Source organism: Equus asinus, chromosome 16, assembly GCF_041296235.1.
Source record: "Equus asinus isolate D_3611 breed Donkey chromosome 16, EquAss-T2T_v2, whole genome shotgun sequence".
Taxonomy (NCBI): Eukaryota; Metazoa; Chordata; class Mammalia; order Perissodactyla; family Equidae; genus Equus; species Equus asinus.
In genome coordinates this window covers 12,601,459-12,625,157 of record NC_091805.1, presented here as the reverse complement: position 1 = coordinate 12,625,157, position 23,699 = coordinate 12,601,459, and the positions used below count along the sequence as shown (strand labels likewise).

Here is a 23,699-nt window from a genome sequence, read left to right as displayed (position 1 = left end):
ACTACTATTCAGGAGGCAGGAGTTTGTGTCCATTGTTTACCATCCTGGGAAGACTTGGGACATCCTAAAGAAATAACTGACCTTTTTTTTTTTTTTGCCAAGCTCTAAAAATGTTTCACTACACCGATTGAATTTCACCTCAAAGAGGTCACATGATACATTTTTATTTTGCCTCCATCTGTGGTACTACTTTTCCTTGGCAATAACCTAAGAAAGCTCCCACATATTTTACTGTTTTTAAGAGGCCACTCAGTGCAACTGACCCGTGTTATATTATTCTGGGTCTGAAAAATGGATGAATTGTTAACAGATTAGACTTTTTTTGAAGTTAATCTCTCAGTGGACTTTTGAGTTATTTGCATTATTTTCTTGTCCATATACTTTCAACTCACGAGCAAACAATTGATCCTTAATAGAGTTCACTCAGTTACTTGGCCACGTCAGGGACACCCATATACAAAGTGATAGCCCCAGAGGGGCAATGTGAACATGAAAATAAAACCTGTGACCCAGAGGTCAGTAAAAGAACTCTCTATTTACTTACTTTAGCACAGAACTCTACTACATTTCATCTAGCAGTTGTGGTGGGGATCATCCTGAAATAGAAACATTGTACATGGGTGGGGATCACTGTTGAAAAGAGGAGGGTGGGTCAGGTCTTAGCAGGAGAGCACTGGAAATGGTAAGAACAATAGAGAGAAGGCACTATTATTTCCTGAGCTCATTTGTCTGTCATAAACCCAAGAAGTAGATATAGTCAACAGCAACACTAATAAATGTGAAATTATAGGGGGTGTAGAGTGATGAGCATATGATGAAAAGTGAGATACTGTCCAGAGCTCGTTAAAGAATTATATAAAGTAATGTGATAGAAAATAGGAACAACAGCAGAATCTAAGAGAAAAAAAGCAAGACGTGTTTGAGGCCTACACAAGACAGGGCAAGGAAAGTGTTGTCTTGGGATGGCATTTAATATTCTGTTATCCATGTTATTTTTTCTGAGTGCAGATTTTTAATACAACCGAAATTGCCAAAGCTTGCCCTGGGGCTCACTGTAACTTTGCTTTCTATGGTGGAAAGAGCCTATACCATCAATACATCACTACCTTTCAGATAGTCAATCTATTTATCTTTCTCTGGCTTATAAACTTCGTCATTGCATTGGGTCAGTGTACCCTTGCTGGTGCCTTTGCTTCTTATTACTGGGCCTTGAAAAAACCTGATGACATCCCACCGCATCCACTTTTTACTGCATTTGGACGAGCCATACGGTAAGTTCCACATTCAACTCTACGTCTATTTTCCCAGTCATGTTTAATGTGCCTATAATTGAATCTCGTGTTTAAAATTCAAGTGGCAAGGTACAAAGGTATGATTCAAGATTCGTGGATGTCCATTGGCTTTGTCTGGTTCTACAGCCCGAGTTTTGCAATTCCTACCCAGGCCAATATCCATCTAAATGCCATATGTTATTGGAGAGGACAGGAGGTAAAGGAGGGTACCAAATTAAAGATTAAGGATTAACTTGGCTCTGTCTCTCCAGTGCTCAGCTCAAACATCTCATATTATGATGACAGCCTATTGGTATCATTCTTGTAGATGAAGAGCAAAACAGGTGTATATGGTTTAAAACCCTCTGTGGAGACCTTTATACATCTGAATAAGAAAGTATAAGAAGCTCTTTCCTGTCAGTCCTTCTGTAGATCCCTCTTGCCTATAAAAATTGTTTAACTAGCATCCTTTTAGTTAATAGTAAAGATAAGTTAACTTTTATTCTCATTTTATCTTTTCCCAGATATCACACAGGATCCCTAGCATTTGGATCTTTAATTCTTGCAACAATTCAAATGGTTAGATTGGTCCTGCAATACTTGGACAACCGTCTGAAAGGTAAGATTCCAGAATTCATCTTTTCTCTGGCTTCCTGACTCTGGGAAGAGAACAGCTTGGGGTAGGGGGTTGGGGGAAACATGCCGACTGTAGTTTGGACAAGGGTAGTAAGGATGGAGGTGGTCAGATCCAGGATACATTTAGAAGGAAAAGCCAACAGGACTTGCTGAGGATTGGACATGAGGGGTAGGAGGGAGAGGAAAAGAGAAAAAGTGTGTGATGTTATTTACTAAGATGTGGAAACCAGGAGAATAAAATTTCAAAGGAGAGATTAAAAATTGTGTTTTTGACGCATCAATATTTAGAAGCGTGGTGGAAATGTCAGGCAGTTCCAAATCTAGAGCTCAGGACAGGTCAGGCTTAAAAGATAAATATGGGCCATCACATAAATCTTCATACATGACACATATAGTTTATAAACACATAAACTCTGCTTAGACTGCACTGTAAGTGATTTTATTATTAATTGTCAAAACGATCTTGAAACAGAACAACAAACTTGGAACACTCATATTTCCTGATTTCAAAACTTGATACAAAGCTACAGTAGTCAAAACAGTGTAGCACTGGCATAAAGACAGACATATAGACCTAACATAGAATAGATAGCCTAAAAATAAATCCTCACATATAAGACCATTCAATGGGAAAAGGACAGTTTTTCCAACTAACGTTACTAGGAAAACTGGGTGTCTATGTGCAAAAGAATGAAGTTGGACCCTTACCTTACACCATATACAAAAATTAATTAAAAATGGATCAAAGACCTAACCATAAAAGATAAAACTCTTAGAAGAAAGCATAGAAGGAAATCTTCATGACATTGGATTTGATAATGATTTCTTAGATATGACACCAAAAGCATAGGCAACCAAAGAAAAAAACAGATAAGTTAGAATTCAAAACATAAAAAAATGTCTGTCCATCAAAGGACACTATCAAGAGTGAAAAGACAACCCACAGAATGGGAGAAAATATTTGCAAATTATATATATCAAATAAACGACTAATATTCAGAATATGTAAAGAACTTCTACAACTCAAAAACAAACAACTCAATTTAACATGGGCAAAAGATTTTTTTAATTATGTAAATTTTTTTCAGCATTATTGAAGTATAATTGACAAATAAAATTGTAATATATTTAAAGTGTACAGCATGATGATTTGATATACATATACACTGTGAAAGGATTCCCACATTCAAGGTAATAAACATGTCCGTCATTTCACATATTTACCCTTTTTTTTTCTTTTTCCTTTTTTTGGTGAGAACACTCGAGTTCTATACTCTTTGCAAATTTCAATTATGCAATACAGTAACCACCATTCTACACTCTGTTTCTATGAGTTCAATTTTTTTTTAATTCCACATAAAAGTGATAACATGCATATTTGTCTTTGTCTGGCTTATTTCACTTAGCATAACGTTCTCCAGGTTTATCCATGTTGTTGCAAAAACAGGATTTCCTTCTTTTTTAGGGCTGAATAATGTTCCACTGCATATATATATACCACATTTTCTTTATCTACTGATCCATCAGTGGACCCTTAGGTTGTTTCCATACATTGAATATTGTAAAGAATGTTGCAATGAACATGAGAGTACAGATATCTCTTTGAGAAAGTGATTTTGTTTTCTTCAGATGTATACACAGAAGTGGAATTGCTGGATCCTATAGTGGTTCTATTTTTAATTTCTTGAGGAGCTTCCATTCTGTTTTCTGCAGTGGATGCACCAATTTACATTCCCTCCAACAGTGCTCAAGGGTTGCTTCCTCACCAACTCCTGTTATCTCTTGTCTTTTTCATAATAGACATCTTAACAGACATGAGGTGATATTGTGGTTTTGATTTGAATTTCTCTGATGATTAGTAATGTTGAGCACCTTTTAATATACTTTTTGGCTATTTGTATGTCTTTGGAAAAAATGTCTATTCAGATTCTTTGTCCATTTTTTCATTGCATTATTTCCTTTTTTGGTATTGAATTCTATGAGTTCCTTGTATATTTTGAATATTAACCTCTTGTATGTGGTTTGTGAATATTTTCTCTCATTTCATATATAGCCTTTTCACTTTATTGATGATTTCCTTTGCTGTGCAGAAGGTTTTTAGTTTGATGTAGTCCCATTTGTTTATTTTTTTGCTTTTGTTGCCTTTGCTTTTGGTGTCAAATCCAAAAAATCATTGCCAAGACCAACGTCAAGAGGCTTACCCTTATGTTTTCTTCCAGGATTTTTATGTTTTCGGGTCTTATGTTCAAGTCTTTAATCTATTTTAAGTTGATTATTATGTATGGCGTAAGATAAAGGGCCAATTTAATTCATTTGTATGTGGATATCCAGTTTTCCCTGAACATTTTATTGAAAAGACTTTCCTTTCCCCATTGTATATTCTGGACTCCTTTGTTAAAAATTAATTGACCACATGTGCATGGGTTTATTTCTGGGTGTCTATTCTGTTCCATTCATCTATGTGTCTATTTTTATGCCAATACCATACTGTTTTGATTACTATAGCTTTGTAATATAGTTTGAAATTAGGAAGTGTAATGCCTTCAGTTTTGTTCTTTTTTCTTGATTGCTTTGGCAATTTGGAGTGTCCTGTGGTTCCACACAAATTTTAGAATTGTTTGTTCTTTTTCCGTGAAAAATACCATTGGAATTTTGATAGAGATTGCATCGAACTCCTAGATTGCTTTGCGTACTATGAACATTTTAACAATATTAATTCTTCCAATCCATGAACATGGAATATTTTCCATTTATTTTTGTCTTCTTCAATTTCTTTCATCAATGGCTTACAGTTTTCAGTGCACTGGGTATTTTATTTTTTGATGCTGCTGTAAGTGGAATTGTTTTCTTAATTTCTCTTTCTAATAGTTGTTACTGTATGGAAATGCAACTGATTTTTGTATATTGATTTTGTATCCTGCAACTTCACTAAATTCATTGATTTGTTCTAATAGTTTTTTGGTGGAGACTTCAGGATTTTCTATGCATAATATCATGTGATCTGCAAACAGAGACAATTTTACTTCTTCCTTTCTGATTTGAATGCCTTTTATTTCTTTTTCTTGCCTAATTGCTCTGACTAGGACCTCCAGTACTATGCTGAATAAAAGTGATGAGAGTGGGCATCCTTGTCTTGTTCCTGACGTGAGAAGAAAAGCTTTCAGCTTTTCACCGTTGAGTATGATGTTGTCTGTGGGCTTGTCATTTATGGTCTTTATTATGTTAAGGCCTTTGATAACAATTTTGTTGAGAACTTTTATTATGAAAGGAGGTTGAAATTTGTCAAGTAATTTTTCTGCATGTATTGAGATGATCATGATTTTTATCCTCCATTTTGTTAATGTGATACATCATGTTTATTGATTTGCATATGTTGCACCATCCTTGCATCTCTGTGATAAATCCCATTCTATCTTGGTGTATGGTCCTTTTAATGTGCTGTTGAATTCAGTTTGCTAATATTTTGTTAAGCACTTTTGCATTTGTGTTCCTCAGGGATATTGGCCTGTGATTTTCTATTCTTGTACTGTCCTTGTCTGGCTTTGGTATCAAGGTAAAATGAATTGGGAAATGTTCCCTTCACTTCTGTTTTTTGGAAGAGTTTAAGAAGGATTTGTGGTTATCATAAGGCTTCCATAAAACATGTCATAATTATAACAATCTATTTTAAGCTGATAATAACTTTAAATGCATTTTAAAAGCTCTGCATTTTTACACTCCGCCACATTGTATGCTACAATGTTTTTGATCTCACAATTTACGTCTTTTTATATTATGTAAACATTAACAATTATTATATATTTGTTTTTAATACTTTGTCTTTTAATCTTTGTACTAGAGTTTTAAGTGATTTACCCACCACCATTACAATTTTAGAGTATTCTGAATTTAACTATATATTTACCTTTACCAATAAGTTTTATTCTTTCTTATGTTTTCACGTTACTAATTGGCATCCTCTTGCTTCAGCTTAAAGAACTCCCTTTAACATTTCTTGTAAGGCTGGTCTAGTGGTGATGAACTCTTTTAGCTGTTGCTTGTTGGGAAAACTCTCTATCTCTCCTTTAATTCTGGAGGACAGCTTTGCTGTGTAGAGTTTCTTGGTTGGGAGTTCTTTTCTTTCAGCACCTTGAATATATCATTCCACTCCCCTCTGGCCCAAAAAGTTTCTACTGATAAGAATTTGCTGATATTCTTATGAGAGTCCCCTTGTATGTAGCAAGTTGCTTTTCTCTTGCTGCCTTTAACTGCCTTTTAAATTTTGAAAGTTTAATTTTATGTGTCTCAACATTGGTCTCTTTAGATTCAACTTTTTTTGTGCTTTTTGGACTTTCTGGATCCAGGTGTCTGTTTGTTTCCCCAAGTTAAGGAAGTTTTCAGCCATTATGTCTTTGAGTAAGCTTTCTGCCCCTTTCTGTCTCTCTTCTCCTTCTGGGACTTCTATAGGATGTATATTCATCCGCTTGATGGTGTCCTATAAGCCTCAAGCTATCTTCATTTTTTTTCATTCTTTTTTCTTTTTGCTTCTCTGATTGGATGAATTCCACTGCCATTTCTTTGAGATCATTGATTCTTTCTTCTGCTTGATGTAGTCTGTTGTTGAACTCCTCTATTGAATTTTTCGGTCCATGTTCTTCAGCTCTGTGAATTCTGTTTGATACTTTTTTGTATTTTTCTCTTTGTTGAAATTCTCACTTTGTTCATGCATTGCTCTCCTGACCTCAGGGAGCATCTTTATGACTAGTTTTTTTTTAAACTCTCTATCAGGTAAATCACTTATCTCCATTTTGCTAAGATCAGTTTCTGGAGATTTATCTTGTTCTTTGTTTGGAGAATATTCCCTGTTTCTTCATTTTTTCTTGACTCTCTGTGTTGGTTTCTGCACATTAAATGAAACAGCCGCCTCTCCCAGTCTTAACAGAATGGTCTCATGTAGGAGATAAACTTTATCAATCAGCCCAGCCCAAGCTTCTGGTTCTCCCAAACCTCTATGATTCTCCTGGCCACCATACTTATTCTTAGTGGCTCCTAATAGTTGAAGGTGTGCCAAGTCCTGTCAGCGTTCCAAAGGGGAGGATCCAGTCAGAACCTAGACGCTGGCTGATTAGAAGCCAGACCCTCAGGCAGCAGCTGGGAAAGTATGTAGTTAAGCTCCTTCCAAGGAGAAACTGAGAGGTGGGTGTATCTGCCTGCATCCTCTGCACTGAGCCTGGGTGTATAACTACATTCGGGAGGGTGTGGGAGGGTGCTTCTGCATCATTTAAAAACTGCTTCTTTGTTTGCTATAATCTTGTGGGACTTGTGAATGCAAGCCCCATTGGCTATCAAAGCCAGGAGAAGTGGGGACAATCCCTCCAGTAGCAGCCACAAAAGCTGGGGCACCAGGCATGTGTACAAGCTCCTCCAAAGAAATGTTGATGACCTGGTTTTATGACTGAGTGAGCTAGAAGGAAAAGGAGGAAGAAGTACCCAGGGCTCCCCAGGGCTCCATAGAGGATCATAGCTAGCCCCTAGATGCATGCATACTATAAGCTGTACCCTCAGGCCACAGGTTGAAAAGTATGTGGTCAGTTCCCTTTTAGGGAAAGCCTGGAAGATGGGCGTTTTTGCCTGCTTTCTTTGAGCTAAGACCTGGGGGAATAGCCACAGTGAGGGCTAGCATGTATGCCTATTAAGAACTGCTTCTTTGTTTTCTGCAGTCTTGTAGGACTTGTGGATACAAGCCTCATTGGCTTTTAGAGTTAGGTGTTTTAGGGGCCCATCCCTTGGATGGGAGCCTTAAAAGTTTGAATACTAGATATGCTGTCCAAACCCTTCACTCCTCAGGGAGAAGCTGAGAGTTGAGGGTGTTGTCCCAATCGTACAGTGCTGTGCTGGGGGAGTTACAGTGAATGTGTCTCAGCCTTTCTTATCTGTTTCAATGTGGGTATTTTCTCAGTTGCATGGTATGTAGGAGTCACTCAGCTGGTTTCTGGATTTCTCTCAGAGGAAATTCCTCCCTGTGTGCATCTGTGGGAGGAGGGAAGTTCAGGAGCTTCCTATGTCACCATCTTGGTCCTTTCCACAAAGAATTTGTGTATACCTTGCTCCAAAGAAGATATACAAATGGTGAATAAACACATGAAAAGATGCTCAATATTAGTCATTTGAGAAATGCAAATCAAAACCATAATGAGGCGCTGCTTCACACCCATTAAAATGGCTACTATCAAGAAAATGGAAAATAACAAATGTTTGCAGGATGAGGATAAATTAGTACCCTTGTGTATTGCTGGCAGGAATGTAAAATGGTATAGCCACTGTGGAAGACAGTATGGCAATTCCTCAAGAAGTTAAAAACAGGGTTGCCATATGATTGAGCAATTCCACTTCTAGATACATACTCAAAAGAATTGAAAGTAGGGACTCAAACAGATACTTGCACACCAATGTTCCTAGCAGGATTATTCACAAGAGCCAAAAGGTAAAAACAACCCAAATTTCCATTAACAAATAAAAGGATAAACATACAATAGAATCTTATTCATCTCTAAAAAGGAATGAAATGATGAACCTTGAAAATTTTATGCTAAGTGAAATAAGCAAGACACAAAAGGATAAATGTTGTATGATTCCACTTATATGAGGTATCTAGAAAAGGCAATTCATATAGACAGAAGTACAATAGAGGTTACCAGGGGCTGGGAGAAGGGGAGAATGAGGAGTTATTGTTTAATGGGTACAGAGTTTCTATTTGAGATGATGAAAAGTTCTGGAAATGGATAGTCAAGATGGTTGCACAACATTGTGAGTGTACTTAATGCTCTTAGTTGTGCACTTAAAAATGGTTACAATGGTAAATTTTATGTACATTTTACTGCAATTTAAAAAATGTAAAGGACCATTTAAAAATTTTTATTATTTTTTGGATTCGTAGAGTTTAGTTGCAAATCATTAATAGGTTTAAATATCTCCTTCTCATAGATGCCCAGAGCAACATTTCTAGATTCCTACAATGCTGCCTGAAATGCTGTTTCTGGTGTTTGGAACATGTGGTGAAGTTTTTGAACAGACATGCCTATGTTATGGTAAGTAGATTTATTTACTAAGCTTCTCCTTTGCAAACCCAAATCCTATGTCTGCATTTCCACCTCTAAAGCACTTTTACAGCAGGCAGTTGAATTTATCACCATGTTGATAGAAGGATTTATGAATCCAGTGCGTGATTCAGGGCTCTGCTTTCCTAGTTGAGACAGTATCTTAACTGTACTTCATTATTACCATCAGTATCTTTTTGGAGAGGGAAAATATTATTTACCTTAGAAATTTAAAAATGTGCTAGATTGAAAATGATTTTGTGCGTCTTTGACGTAGTTTAGCCAGAGGAAATTTTGTTTGATATATGTTTCACTCTGAGAAGAATATACCTTTATAATTCTAGGATTTACATATTTTTAAGGAAGGGTCTACGCCTTTTTACGAATCTTATGTTGATATGTGTGGGCAATGACACTGCCTAACTGAATTTATTACTTCTTTCTTATGGGAATATAGAGGCTTCTAAAGACATTTTTTAAAATAGGGGATCCAGAATTATAATTCTTCTAAAATTTAGCAACTACAACCTTAGGACAGTGGCTTATTATCACAGGAACATAGGGTCTGCAGGGGTCATTCACATAGTCATGGAGATTCAAATAGTCATTGTTTACCTTCAGTGAGAATATTGTATTGAGCCTTTTAATCAGTAAATCAAGTGTATTGAAAGACATTTGATTTCTTGGCAGTAATTTTTAATGTGAGCACCACAATGTTTAACCCATTCAGCAACAAACCCTAGCCAAAACACTGCAAAGACAGAAGCCATGCCCTGGGATTTGAGAAAAAGACCGAACTGTTTGAAGGTGTCTAGTCCTCCTGGATTTAAGGGCCTATAGCACCTGAAGCCCACCTTATTATCAGCCACCCTGAGAGTTGTACAGAGCTGAGGACACACGGTTCCCGGGCCTCCCACCAACCCAGATGTTGAAAAGAGGAATGAGAGTAGCTGTATGGGTGACAGAGAATTAATTCATTTTCCTGTCATTGGATTGTCCATTGGTCATGTTAGGATATGTTACCGACTCCAGAATAATATCAACTGTCTTCTTCAGATTGCAATATATGGCCAAAACTTCTGCAGGTCAGCGAGAGATGCTTTCAATCTGCTGATGAGAAATGTTTTAAAGTAAGTAATCAGGTTGAACACTGCAATAGACAATTTGGTGAACCCTGAGCATAACATATCACATACTTCACGTGTTGTTATTTAAAGTGTTGGTGGTCTTATTAGAAATGAATATTATCTTTTAATTTGATAGACTTAAATCTTCTCTCTCACACCATTAATTTCTTTTGGTATCTTAGAATTGTTGCTTCCATCATCCACCTGTGTCTTTACACCCACTGGCACTGACTCATTTTTATTAACCTCTCTGTCCAAGAAACTCCCCACATGGACATTATCACCATGTCTCTGACCATTCCTCCCTCCCAAATTTGACAGAGTCTGAGTGAACAAAATCAGAGAACAAGTGCGGCACCCTCAGGATTCAGGGTGGCTATAGGCCTAGAATTAGAGAGAGACAGGCTGACAGCACCAATAGCATGCGACAGCCCTACAATGCCGTCTCCTGTTTACTTCATTAAAATTCAGTCAGAACCCCATCCCTGGGTTCTACCTTCATTTCTTATATTTAACAATGCCAAATAAAATTTCAGTGCAGACACATCAAAATGAACTCAAGAATTATTTGCTTTCATAAATTTCAAGTAACAAATGTAATTTAAATATAAAATTATGCTTTCTTTTTTCCGATTCTCAGAGTTGCAGTTATGGATAGAGTTACAGAGTTTGTACTAACTCTGGGGAAAATTTTAGTTGCTGGATGTATAGGTAAGTAATAATAATGAAAATAATACAAAGTTTAAAAGGTGCTTGGAAAAACTTTACTATAAAAAGCTATATTCCTTTGCAAATGCATAATACACATGTTCTGCCTTTTCAATGTAGGTATCTTGGCCTTCTTACTCTTCACAGAAAGAATCCCAATGATTGTAGAAGGACCAACGTCTTTAAATTACTACTGGGTACCTTTGCTGGTAAGAGCTGATGTCTTTGTCAGTCTGGGCTGCTATAACAAAAATACCCTAGACTGGGTGGCTTAAATAATACAAATTTAGCCCTCCCAATTCTGAAGGCTGAGAAGTCCAGGGTCAAGGTGCCCTCAGATTTGGTTCCTAATGAGGGCTCTCTTTTGTGGTTTGCAAAGGGACACTTTCTTGCTGTATTCTAACGTGGTAGAGAGAGACATCTCTCCTGTCTCCTCTTATAAAGCCACTAATCCCATTCATGAGGGTGCCACCCTCATAACCTAATTACCTCCCAAAGCTCCTGCCTCTAAATACTATTACTCTGGGGACTAGGTTTTAACATGTGAATTTTGAGGGGATACACTTCATTCCATAGCAGCTAGGTAATATTGACACTGAGTTATCAAAATAAAAAACAAGAAAGAATAGGAGAAATAATGATAGCTAACATTGTTGGTCTTCCTTTGTGCCAAGCCTCATTCTGCTTTAGAGACTGGGTTCCTTGGAAACACCCTCTGAGACAGAAGATTGCACGCAGAGGTTTATTAGGAAGTGCTCTCCTGAGATAGACTTGTAAGGAAATGAGGAAGGCAGGCCAGAGCAAAGGAAAAAGCTGACCCCTGCTGCAGTTATAGCTGAGGCCTCTGGCATAATTGCAGGAGGTTCTGACAAAGGGAGGAGGCAGTTGTATGATGCATCTGCAGTTGTTGGCCGGACGTTGACCCCTGGATGGAGGTGTAACCTTGGGTGAGGCAGTTCCCTGCAAGGAAGGCAATTCCTAGTGAGGGGAGCAGCTGAGGCATCAACAGCCTACATTCCCAATGTAGCATAAATGTGGTATAAATGGGGCATAAATGTGGCAGCTGGAGAGCACCTGGGTGGAGCCCTGGGGTATGTATTACAATGTATTAGCTCACTCCATCCGTATGTCACAAATACTGTTATGATTCACATCCTCCCCTCCCCCACTGACAATTTTCTGTAAGAGGCACAGAGAGGTTGTCACTTGTTGAGTGAGTGCCCAAGTGGTGATTGGAACCTAGCAGAGTGCTCTGAACTCCTTTGCTGTACTGCCTCAGTGTGCAGGCTCCTATTTCTGGGCTATTTTTGGTAGGCGTTGGGGATAGTGGTAAGAAAATTGGCAGGTAATCTAGTACATTCTGTTTGAATCCAGTACAAAGCACTCGAAAACATTATCGTTGAATTTGTTTGGTCTCTATGTTGAAATCTTTTCCGATAGAGAACTTTAAAGCTTTCTCATCACGACTTTCATTTAAAGCTGCATTATTGTTCTTCTGGATGAGTTAATGACATCGTCGTTCTCTTCCTTACTCGTTTACAGACGGTCATTATTGGATCTTACCTAATTGCACATGGGTTCTTCAGCGTCTATGCAATGTGTATTGATACAATTTTCATCTGCTTCTGTAAGTTTTCGGTATATGTGTTTTCCCCCTTCAGTGGACAACCAAAAGATGAGAAGGTTGAGATCCATATTCTTAGCTGGCTTGTGGGTTTGCTATGACCTGGCTGCAACCCCAAAAGCGTGTTTTTTGGGAAGAGACATTGTTTACTAGATGGTCTTTAAACCTTAACAGTTGAGAGAATGGAGCTTGCAAAGCATAGGAGAGTCAGCTACTGAAATGAACCTCAAGCTTCATAGCATGGTGATAGCATGAAATTGCTTTTTCATTTCTTAATGTTTTCAAATTTATAATAATGATTTGTTTCTGTTGTGCTTTATTAACAGAACTGAGGACATAACTGGGCTTTAAGACTGGGCTTTGGGAACTCTGTGAGGAGAGCCTTTATAGATTCTGATAAAGCCAACCCGGCAATGGTTTCAAAGACACATAGGGCCATTTCACACTAGGTGACACAACGACAAATAATTGGGATTCATAGAGGAGCATGTCTAGGAAATGGCTAGATCAATTCTGTGCTTAGAGTTAAAATACTTCTTTAGAGCTGTCATCACTGACTTATTTACTGCGTCTCTATGTGGCATGTACAACACACATACACAGAAAAGAATATGTTTTCTATTAGGATCTCATCCTCAAAGGATAAGGGAGAACCCAGTGCCCATGATGAGCTTCATCTGGCCCTCACCACAACCCAGGCAAATTAGGGTCAGCAGGTGAAAGAAGAGAAATTGTTAGCTCTCCAGCTATACCCTCTGAGAGGTTATTTCTCTGGCACATTGCTCTTAAGAGAAGCAGAGAAAACATTCTATGACAGGGCATTACTGAGTGACCCACCTGTATAAAATTCACAGGTTTCTTTCAGTGTAACCTATAGCACCAACTTCAAACTGGGGTTAAGAGAAGAGATAATAACTATAGGGAGATATATTCAAAGAAAAGCCTCCTAGAAAACGGTGGGTTTTTTTCTCTTCTCTTTCTGAACACTTTAGAAAACAATTTTCAATAACTGGACAGAGAAATCAGGGGTACTTTGTGTACTGGGTAGCTCTCCCTCTGGCCGTAAATAGAACTGGAATTTTTAGTCTTTGCCTAGTGCCTCAGTGTTGTTAGGAAAAGCCATCTACAAATTGCCAGATGAACAAACTCCAGCTCAGGTTTGAGACGGAAGAAGGAGCACAGGAAAATGGTAGTGCCTGAGACATAGCGGAGACAGAGCTCTAGAACATTCACAGATCTCTTCTCTCATCTCAGACGCTAATCATGGGAGCAATACTGGGTGATCCCATTGGGATCTTCCCCATTTTTGTAACTGAAAAACTTTCTTAAAAGGTATCTCAGGAGATGTCCAGAACCTATTAGTTTCTAGTCTTTGGAAGCTTTGGCAAATCTTGTGGATTTTAAATTTGACAGTGGATTTTAAATATGAGCAGTAAGAAATGTTTTCCACCTTTCTATATTAATAATTGCCAACTTCTTGAAAACCAACTTGAAAGTTGTAATTTCAGCTTTATTCAATACATTGTGTATTGAACATGAATAGTTTCCTTCCGAAGACTGTTGTCTTTGATAATAAAGAACAAGGGAAACCAAATTGTATTTCTCTTCCCTCCCCAGCTGTTACTATGGGCAACATCTTACTTTGGAAAACATTCTTCGTACAAGATACTCTAAGCCAAATTCTGATTGTGTGGGACTGTACTTTATATATATATATATTATGCCTATCATCTTGACTGCCAAAGAACTGGTGTTTTTTTAAAAATGCAAACCATTTGCAAACACTTGATTTATAGAAATAACTTTTTTAAGTGTTACAAGGAAATGAGAATTCATACCAGGCTTCCTACCAATACCTCAAGGGTAATAATGATTTAGACATATGATACATGATTTGTGATATGTGATACACAAATATGATTAAAGAAGAAAGAAGAAAATGCTCAGTGTCTATCATAGTCCCTCCTGGCTTTTCATTTTGTGTGTGAGGAAGGTCACTGTGATGGCTAATGTGGAAATCTACTAAACCACTAATCCAACCATTCCCAAAAGAGTATGATAAAAAAAAATTTAGATTTATTCCACCAATCTATGATTATCCTATGCGGTTTTTTGTAATATTTCTTATCCTTTATGTCATAATAAGTAAAAGCTACAAATAACATAATATTTTTTAATATATACTAGTCAAAAGCTAGAATCAAGTTGCATTTATATATTGATTGATAGATATTATCTGCTGTGAATTGTCTGTATCTGCGGGAAATTTAATTCCAGGCAGATATCTTTTGCTTCTCAGCATCATTCTGGTGCTTCCCTGCAACCACCCAGTGTGTGTACTCAGTGAACACCCCGTCGTTTTATTACTAGCCTAAGCAAAGCAGGAAGGTACATTCATGTATTACAGAAGTCAGAAAACACTGGTATTGGCTTTCCAACATAATCAGAGGCCACCTGCAAGGATTAGGACAGGACGCCTTATCGTTGAGTAGGACAAGAATTGAGCTCAGTGTCAAGAGGCTGATCCTCATCTCATCCTGATTGCCCCAAAGCTTTTGACTTCAGGAGAATTATTTTACATCCCTGGGTCTTAGTTTCTTCATCTGTGGCATTAGGATATGGAACTACCATTAAAAGTGACTTTGAGGGGACAGCCCGGTGGTGTAGCAGTTAAGTTCACTCACTCTGCTTCTGTGGCCTGGGGTTCCCTGATTCGGATCCCAGGCACAAACCTAAGCACTGCTTGTCAAGCCATGCTGTGGAAGGTGTCCCACATATAAAATAGAGGAAGATGGGTACAGATGTTAGCTCAGGGCCAATCTTCCTCAGCAAAAAAAAAAGGAGGATTGGCAGCGGATGCTAGCTCAGCGTTAACCTTCCTCAAAAAAAAAGTGACTTTGAACTCTAAAGTTCAATTGTTATTCTACATTTATCACAGGATTAATACACTTTTTATTCAGCCTCATCTCAGAGGATGTGGCAATTTACCTTTCCGAAATGACAGTCACAGAATCTAAAGCTATTACTTTTGAAAGGACATGAAAGATCTTACTAACATTTAAACTATCAAAACAAATCTCTTTGAGAGTGGGTGGAATTCAGGAAGTTTCAGGGCTTCCTGGTGGAGGGTGAAGCTTCTTACTTTGTCCAGCATCAGCAACTTAACTGCACTAATTTGTTTTATACTTGACTTTCTAACACTGATTTCTCTGATTTTTCCCTGTTCGACTCTCCAATTTATAAAAATGTGTATAATTGTTCTGCTGCTGCTTGCTGCTTTTGCCTGCTTTGGCTGCTGCATATACAGGTGAAGATCTGGAAAGAAATGATGGATCTGCAGAAAAACCCTACTTCATAGCCCCTACCCTGCACGGAATTCTGAACAAGAAGCAACTAGTTCCCCAGAAGCAGAAAGAGTAGAAAAGCTCCAAACAGTGCCACTCATTTTTAAGTAGATGTTTTATAAATTAGGTTACTTGTAATATGAAAATGATGCTTTTGAGTAATGTGAAATTTCTCTGCTTATTCCTAAAAAGCCAGAACCTGGTACCATCTAAGGTGTGGGGCATTTGATGACAGGAGCCTCTGTGAACTAGGATACTTGATAGACTGTGGTCCCAGCTGAAGAGCAAGGTGTAAACGTCAAACGTTTTTTTAAAGTCTATAGCCGAAAGTGTTTTAAAAACTTTTATAACTGGGTGTGCTGTTTCCCTTTGCAGCACTTTATAGCCTTTCTTTTTATAAATGTATATTTGTAAAGGATATTCAGGCAACTTTTGAAAGCACTCTAAATGTATGATCGATTAGCCATAAAAAGATTGATTCATAGTTAACCAGCATATGGTACTAAATTTGTAAATATGGTGCTATGGTTATATTCATACTGTTCAAGCTAGTGGAAAACGCTCTAAACTGTGATTAAACTTGTATTAATGGTTCCTTAGGAAGTATATTTCAGTAAATGATTCAAGTTCATAATAAACATGTAGATGTTAATGGTATACAGGTTCCATAGAGAGCGTTACGAGGTAAAAATGACTGTGGAACCTTCATAGCCCACTTAGTTTTAGTGAAATTATATTTCTAATAAAGTCGAATCAGAGTTCTGGAATCATTTCTAATAATATGAACATCTGGCCACCACGAAAATACTCTGAACGAAATTGAAATGGCCATACTCATGCCTTTTCTCTGTAACCCGAATACAGACAAATTCCTGTTCTCCTGTTCCCACCATGTAGGAAATAGGTATGGATTTGTTTCAGAAGAGTGATTGTATGTTTCATGAGCATACCTGTTTTTCTAGATTAAAGAGATTGTGTGGCTTTGTTCTACAACAGGTTTATTTTTAGCTCAACTTTCAATGAGGAAAGAGAAAGGATAAGTAAGACATTTCAATGTTAACCTAAGGAAATGGACTATTAGCCCTCTGTAGGTACCTCAATGGGTACCTTTACAAGGGACATACTGTGGGTTAGGAAATCTCTCCCTCAAGGCTTTAGGAGGAAAGTTATTTTCATTCTCCACCCCTGCTGGCCAGAGCCACAAGCCAGTTTTGGCAGCCATGCCTTAATCTTTTGCATGGCAGAGCAAAGCATGAATCAGACCCTCACGCGCTTTGCCTCTCCATCCCCTGTGGGCAAGTGCATATGATATGGCTAACAGTGTAAAAACAGACCGCCAAGGGAGCACTGAATCAAGCACTATCCTTTTGGCTTTTACACCAAGCTTCTGTTTAAGGATCATTTATGTATTGACAGAAAGGAATATGTTGATCTAACATTTTGATCTGAATATGATCCATGTCTCCAAGAAGAGGGTCAGAAATACATCATTGCATTACAAATTAATATAAATACTAATTTATTTAATAATCCTTAAGTGTGAGAATCTAGATGTAGACTGACTCCGTGGCAGCTTAATAGCAAGAAGCCAATGAATAGGGAAGATTTGTCAAAATGTTGGTCCTTAGAATGGCCACCATCTTGTTCGTGGCTTACTTTCTTGAGATTACTGTAGTCAAAAGTATCACTAGGGTTCACATCTTGGCAAAGGGCCTTCTTCACTCTCATTCTCCTTGAAGTATAATTCAGTGAAGAGTGGTAACCTATCTTTCTACATGGTTATTATTATTATTTTATTATTCAGTGATACAGGGGTCACAACAAAGATCTAGTAAAATAGTTACCTCTATCTGAATTGTTGAAAACTTATGAGGAATAAGTCCCCTTAAGAGTAGTCGAAAAGTTTGTAAGGATGAAACAAAATTTTTAATTTTTTTTGTATGTATCAGAATCTCTCTGAGAACTTGTTATAAATATAGATGACTCTCCCTTCCCCCGCCAAGACATTCTGATACGTTGTGTTTGGGTGTGGGGCAACTTGTGAATTGTTTTAAAGTTCTCTAGCTGATTCTGATACACATGAAAGTTGGAAAATTACTTGAATAAAACATAAATCGACATGTGAGAAACTAGTTGCCTGTTCTTTTCCTTCCATTCTTGGCTGTGTTAGTAGTTAGAAAATTGAGAAAGACAAAGGAGACTAATTTGGAGACTTCTAACCATCATAACTTCTTCTGTATTTTAGATTTTTGGTACTAGATGGGGCCCATGTGCTAAATGTTTAATATTATATCTGCTGGTTAGACCAGAAAATTCTCTAGAGTAAAAGTGTTCACTGAACCGTATGGAGGTACATTCTAAACTTGGCTATATATTAAGGATATAACCCTTGGGTGCAAAATCATAGGAAAAGGAATGCCATTTGGTTCAATATTTCTTAATGATTTCTTTAGCACTTAATGGAAGAATCTCTAAATATAGAAGTTTTAACTATATTACGAGCTTATTTCTAGTCAAAAAAATATTCTCCGTTAACTACTTCTTTGTGTAACTGAAATATAGAGTAAAAATTAGGTCAAGTTATTTTTGAGAAAAATAATTTGGAAGCCATTTTCATACAAAGCAATTAAAGTAACAACTGTGAAAAAGAGCAATATTTCTCAAAATTTTCGGTTTAAAGATTTGAAATCTACAATAGTACGAATCTTATTTTTTAAAACTATACTCTCTAAATTGTGGATGGCAAAACAAAAGCAATTTTGAACGAATATGGTAATTTAGAAAGTAAATTGAGAGCCTAGTACTTTTTAGGAATTTGAAGGTAAATTTAGAAATTCCTGATGAATCTGGGTTTTTTTGGTAATTGTTTGCTATCCAAAAGAAGATAAAAGTTATTTCCTCAAGAGGCATGCAGTATGGGCAGAATCTGACCTGCTACACAGAATGAGAGACTATCTTACTGACATAATAACAAGGGCTGATTGTTTTCTCATAGTTATGTTTACAATAACGTTCATGCCAAACGATGCTGTTTGTTAAAAAAAAAACATTTTGACCTGCTGTGAAGCAAATGGGCAGCAGATGGCGATGTTACTTCTCTTACAGTTTTGCTGTGATATTTACTCTGTGCCATTCTTCCTCCTAGTGGAAGATTTAGAAAGAAATGATGGTTCTACTGCAAGACCCTATTACATGAGTCAATCTCTGCTGAAGATTATGAGCAAGCAAAGTTCACAAACTAAGAAGCAGTAGAAGTGCAAACTCTGGTCATCCTGTAGCGGTGTGTTACCTCTTCCTCATCTGCTGTGTCTGTGCAACACTCGTCTCATAAGTGCTTTGTGTTTGCAATACTGTATTCATGACCTTGTTGGCTTTTATTTGCATGTTTTATACCAAAGCTTACACTGTAATATGTGAAGCCATCAGAAGTCGCAAGGGAATTGTTAATAACATGGAACATTTTTATACTAAGAGCTTTTGTTTTGTAGTTCATTTTTAAGTCTAGTGGCTTGGATGTTTTGAAAATACTAGTGAATATGTTAATATTCTTTTAAATATTAGATTGAAAAATGATACCTTATTTAAATTGATAGCTCCTAATTAATATGTTTTTTAAATTACAACTAAAAGACTTCTGCGGGGAAAATTGGTAAACAACATGAAATAGAAAATTTTAAGGTTTTCCCCACTGCTGTTTGACCATAAATTGGTAAAAGGACGGTCCCAGTCCGGATTTTGCTCTAAGTACAGAATGTTTCCTATTAAACGAATTGCCAACCATCCAGCCTTTACTACTTCATCCTCTCTGACAAAGTGCCTTACTGGCTGTTTAATATTACCCAGCTTTTGCGGGCAAGTTTACAAACATTAAAAAGAAAAAACAACCTGTAGTGTTTAGTGATTAAAATAAGTCTTCTTGTATTTGCTTTCTTCTTAGTGCACTGGTTGGAAATATTTGTCGTTCCAGTATGTCTGATATCCTCACTAAATAGAGTACATTTTGCAGCATCAACAATTTCCCTTGCGCCTAGTGGACATTCTTGAATGTGTACTACACGCAAGAAAAAAAAATCTGAAAGGACATTTGTTGGGTTTGTTTTTTTACTAAAAGCAAGAAGTTTAAAAATGTAATCTTTTCTATAGTAGATCTTTGAAAATACAATAGATGTGCAACTACATTTCTCAATGTTTTACACAGCTTCGAAAGGGAAACCGAGAAATTACAAAGGGAAACTACCCCTAGCAAGGGTGCTCCTACATGTCATGTACTGAATTGCTCCATTTTAAATGATCGTTTCTTATTATCAAGGAGTGTTCTATGTATGTTATTTCATTTTCTAACTTTTGATATGAAATAATCAGTTTACTTATATTGATTTTTATTGTGCTAATATACACAGGAACATAATTTCTAATTCAACTTTCAATAATTTTACTAATACTATTAACTTTAAAGAAAATGAATTCAGAAAGAGTCTATAAAGCATTCACCCTAAGGGAATGTCAATCATATATGATAATTTGTGAAAGCTTTGAGATTCAACAGTAAGTTACTATCAGTTTATCTATTATCACATTTGTTTAAATGTGACTTTAGATATTCTTTTATGCCAAAAACACTCACATGAGCACATGACAGTCTGAGCTCTATAATCAGTGTGCTTCTGCTGTGCAGAAATATTAGGAACATATTGTCTAAGTATCTTTGATAACTGAAATGTTTAATATTTAATGAAATTTGTTGTTACTCATTGTTTTAAATCTATTTGTTTCTTCTTCTAATAAAGATTTAGATAAGAAAAAACTGTCTGCCTTTTTATTTCTTTAAGCTAGAAAAAGAGAAATGCTTTAGTTGTTAAAACCCACCTTACTGTGACAGGATCTTCTTTGTATCAAATATCCAGGTATTTTTTACATCTAGTTTTTTTTTAATTTTCATTTTTCTCTAGTGTGCATGGTTTCTAAATGAAATAACTGACACTGATAATTTATACAAGTAAATAAATCAAAGCTAAATGAATAAGAGGTGGATTTTGTTCAACCCAAACAATGGCCTAAATTAGTTAGTTGGTCTGTTTTATTCTGCCAAAGGTTTGTTCAGTCCGTCATTTGGTTTCGCCAACATCCATAAGAAACAAATCTCATCATTTTAAAGGCAGGGATAAATTCAAAGAACCTAAAATATGTGAACAGTAATTATCAATGGTTTTACAAAGCAAGATTGAATGTACCTATCATTGGTTTATCTTAAGCTATAAGTTTTCTTAGATTCAGATAGTCCTTAACAAATGTAGAAGAGTCTATTTTTAAATTGAATTATATGTTAAATCTTCAAAATTAATGTTTTTAAAATTTAATGTTTCTTTAAATAAACAGAGTTCTTGCAGTTTTCAATGTTCTTTTAAAATGTTCTAAATCTAAGATGTCTGTTAATACAAGTAATGATTCTTTTCTTGTTTAAAACAAAAATAGTTTGATTTTCAGAAGAAATCCAAATTCTGCTTTAGATCTTAATAATAACTCCTACTTTTAGATAATAAAGCACTGATCATATTTGTAAATAAATAGTTTGAAGTTAAACTATGATTGATTGGATTTTTCTGTGTACCTAGAAAGCTAAAAAAGAGTTTGTGAAGCCATACAGTAAAATCACACTATTGAAGGTTCTGTGGGATCATCAGGCATAATGTGGTTATTGTTTAAACTAATATTGGAAAACAGGCTCTGTGCAACCATTCCTTATTTTTCTTTTACTATATAGCTGACCAGCACTCATTCCAATGTATGTTCTTTCACTTTTACAAGTGGTGCCTCAGGAAATTGCTCTTAAACTCTAACCAGGCACAGCAATTATCTCCAGTATTATCTGGTTCTGGACTGGGGAACATGCTTTGTAAATCAGTCTTTGTTGGCATAAGATCTGGGGACAAAATTGAACTGAAATCATTATTGCAGACCATGGGATATGACATGGTGTCTTCTCATTTTTTCCAGTTTCTTGAAAATTATCCCTAGATGTCTGAAAATGCTTTTTTTTTTAATATAGCTGTATGATTATAAGAATAGAAATCGATAAATCATTGATGAAAAGAATATCTTACCAATATAGCAGGAATAAATTACTTCTCCAAAGTTACTTTCCGTACACCACATTTTCAGCCTTGGGGTTAAAACAGGTATTGAAGATTTCTCTCGAGACTTAGCTGAGTTACTTCTGGTCTGTAGTGAACCTATCATCACCCAGAAAACAAAGCCAACTCCATTAAAACAAATGCAAATTCACTCATTCACGTAAACTGAGTACCACTTTATGCAAGGCTTGGACATCAGGATGATGTCACTATCACGGACCCTCTTAAAATTCATCAGGCCAAACAGAACCACCATCTTCCCCATTTACGACCTTCTAATTGCTTGAAATGAAAGGTAGCCAAAACAGTATAGAATCTGGCAATATCTTCTCTAATGGTTCCTGTGCTGGGAAGAATGGGGGCTGTCCTGTCACACATTTAAAAGCAATCAATTCAATTTTACTATTTGAAGTCACTAGCTTTTTTTTTTTTTTTTTTCAATGCCTTGGCTCTTTTTTCCAGACCTTAATATATTCTGTATGACTCAGAATTAATTTAAACAAGTGGAGAAATGAATCTCGGGAATAAAGTAAAATGTCCTTCCACAGCAGGCTCAAAAACATGGGCATCTTCATAGTCTGGCCCTTTGCTATTAAAGAGCACAGTGTGTTAACCAAGGTGGGAGAAGCTTATCAAACAAAAAGATGGTTTCATTTTGCATACAAATTAAAGTGATCTCAGACTTGATTCATTGTGAGATTAACCTTGGCGTCTCCATATTCTTCCAGCCAGATGTCTGTATTACTGCTGCATGTGTGTCTGCACTGCACAGAAAGGAGAAAGTGAAGGCAAGATGTGGGGAAAAGCATTGGTGTCCAAGGAGAGAACAGAAAAAGCTAAGAATATACAAAGAAATCTCTAGCAGGATCCAAGAGGTCAACGTTTTAGAAAGTGGGGTGCCTTCTGAAAGCAATTCATAACTCTATTGAAAAAGAAATTCAATAGTGAATTAGAAGCCAGTAATTAAAGAAAAATATTTTTCAGTCTTCTGGTAAACAGCATTGAAACAGACTATGTTGCAATAAAACTAATCACATAGATGTATTTAGCCCAAAAAAACAAACAAAAAAGAATGCCCCAACATGATTTATGATTAAAGGATTAAAAAACATCTGCCTCTTTTTCTCAGTGCTCTTGCACGTTAGCCAAAACTTTGCTGCCATGATGAGCTGGTGTGCTTCTCTCTCTTTCCTCTCAACTCTAAGACGGATTCCGTTTCGGAATTTCTCACTTCCTTTAATCCAATTCAGTCTCTTCCTTTATCTCACTTTCCCTTGCCTGTGAGAAATTGAGGCTCTACTAAGGTCTTTGGATGGAAATGTAGATGGGAGAGGAAAAGGAAGAACGAAAATGAGGATTTCAATTAGCAGCTTGGGTTGTGCTAAGGAGCGGCAGGTTCACAGTATGAGTTCTGAACCACACTGGGGCATCAGAAAAGGCAAATGACAGAGCCCAGCAGCAGAGCATGGTGGCTTTTAGGATGGGCTTTAGAACCAGACCAGGTAAGCTTAGATTCCAAGTTACCCTGTTACTATGTGACAAGGGGCAAGGTGTTTAACTGCTCAGAGGGCTTCTTGGCTGAAAACTGAAGCTAGCTCCTCACAGTGCTTCCACATGAGAGCATGTGCGCCGTGCCTGTTTCTGTGAGGGCCTGGTACACAGAGACATTCAATGCCTTGTAGCCGTGAGTGGTGGTGTTCTCTTGACTGAGGACTTTTGGTGCCCTTGGTGATTTGACTTTATCACCTCTCCTATACCAAAGAGCAGCTTACTTGGGCCTCT

The 23,699-nt window shown here is 36.8% G+C and overlaps 1 protein-coding gene across 6 annotated transcripts in view; it reads left to right on the top strand.

The window, feature by feature from the left end:
• Positions 1-21,362, top strand: part of SLC44A5 (solute carrier family 44 member 5) — a 316,204-nt gene extending 294,842 nt beyond the window's left edge. For 3 of the 6 annotated variants that reach the window (XM_070486611.1, XM_070486609.1, XM_044749425.2), the window contains 9 exons: positions 428-515; positions 1,009-1,271; positions 1,796-1,890; positions 8,871-8,974; positions 10,040-10,113; positions 10,751-10,821; positions 10,939-11,027; positions 12,361-12,445; positions 18,932-21,362. In XM_070486611.1, coding sequence (XP_070342712.1) covers positions 428-515; positions 1,009-1,271; positions 1,796-1,890; positions 8,871-8,974; positions 10,040-10,113; positions 10,751-10,821; positions 10,939-11,027; positions 12,361-12,445; positions 18,932-19,038 — 976 coding nt within the window. In that variant the 3' untranslated portion in view covers positions 19,039-21,362. Of the gene's footprint in view, positions 1-427; positions 516-1,008; positions 1,272-1,795; positions 1,891-8,870; positions 8,975-10,039; positions 10,114-10,750; positions 10,822-10,938; positions 11,028-12,360; positions 12,446-15,749; positions 16,000-18,931 lie in introns of those variants that run through there. The other 3 variants (XM_070486610.1, XM_070486608.1, XM_070486607.1) reach the window with 2 other exon arrangements.
• The last annotated feature ends 2,337 nt before the right edge of the window (positions 21,363-23,699 follow it).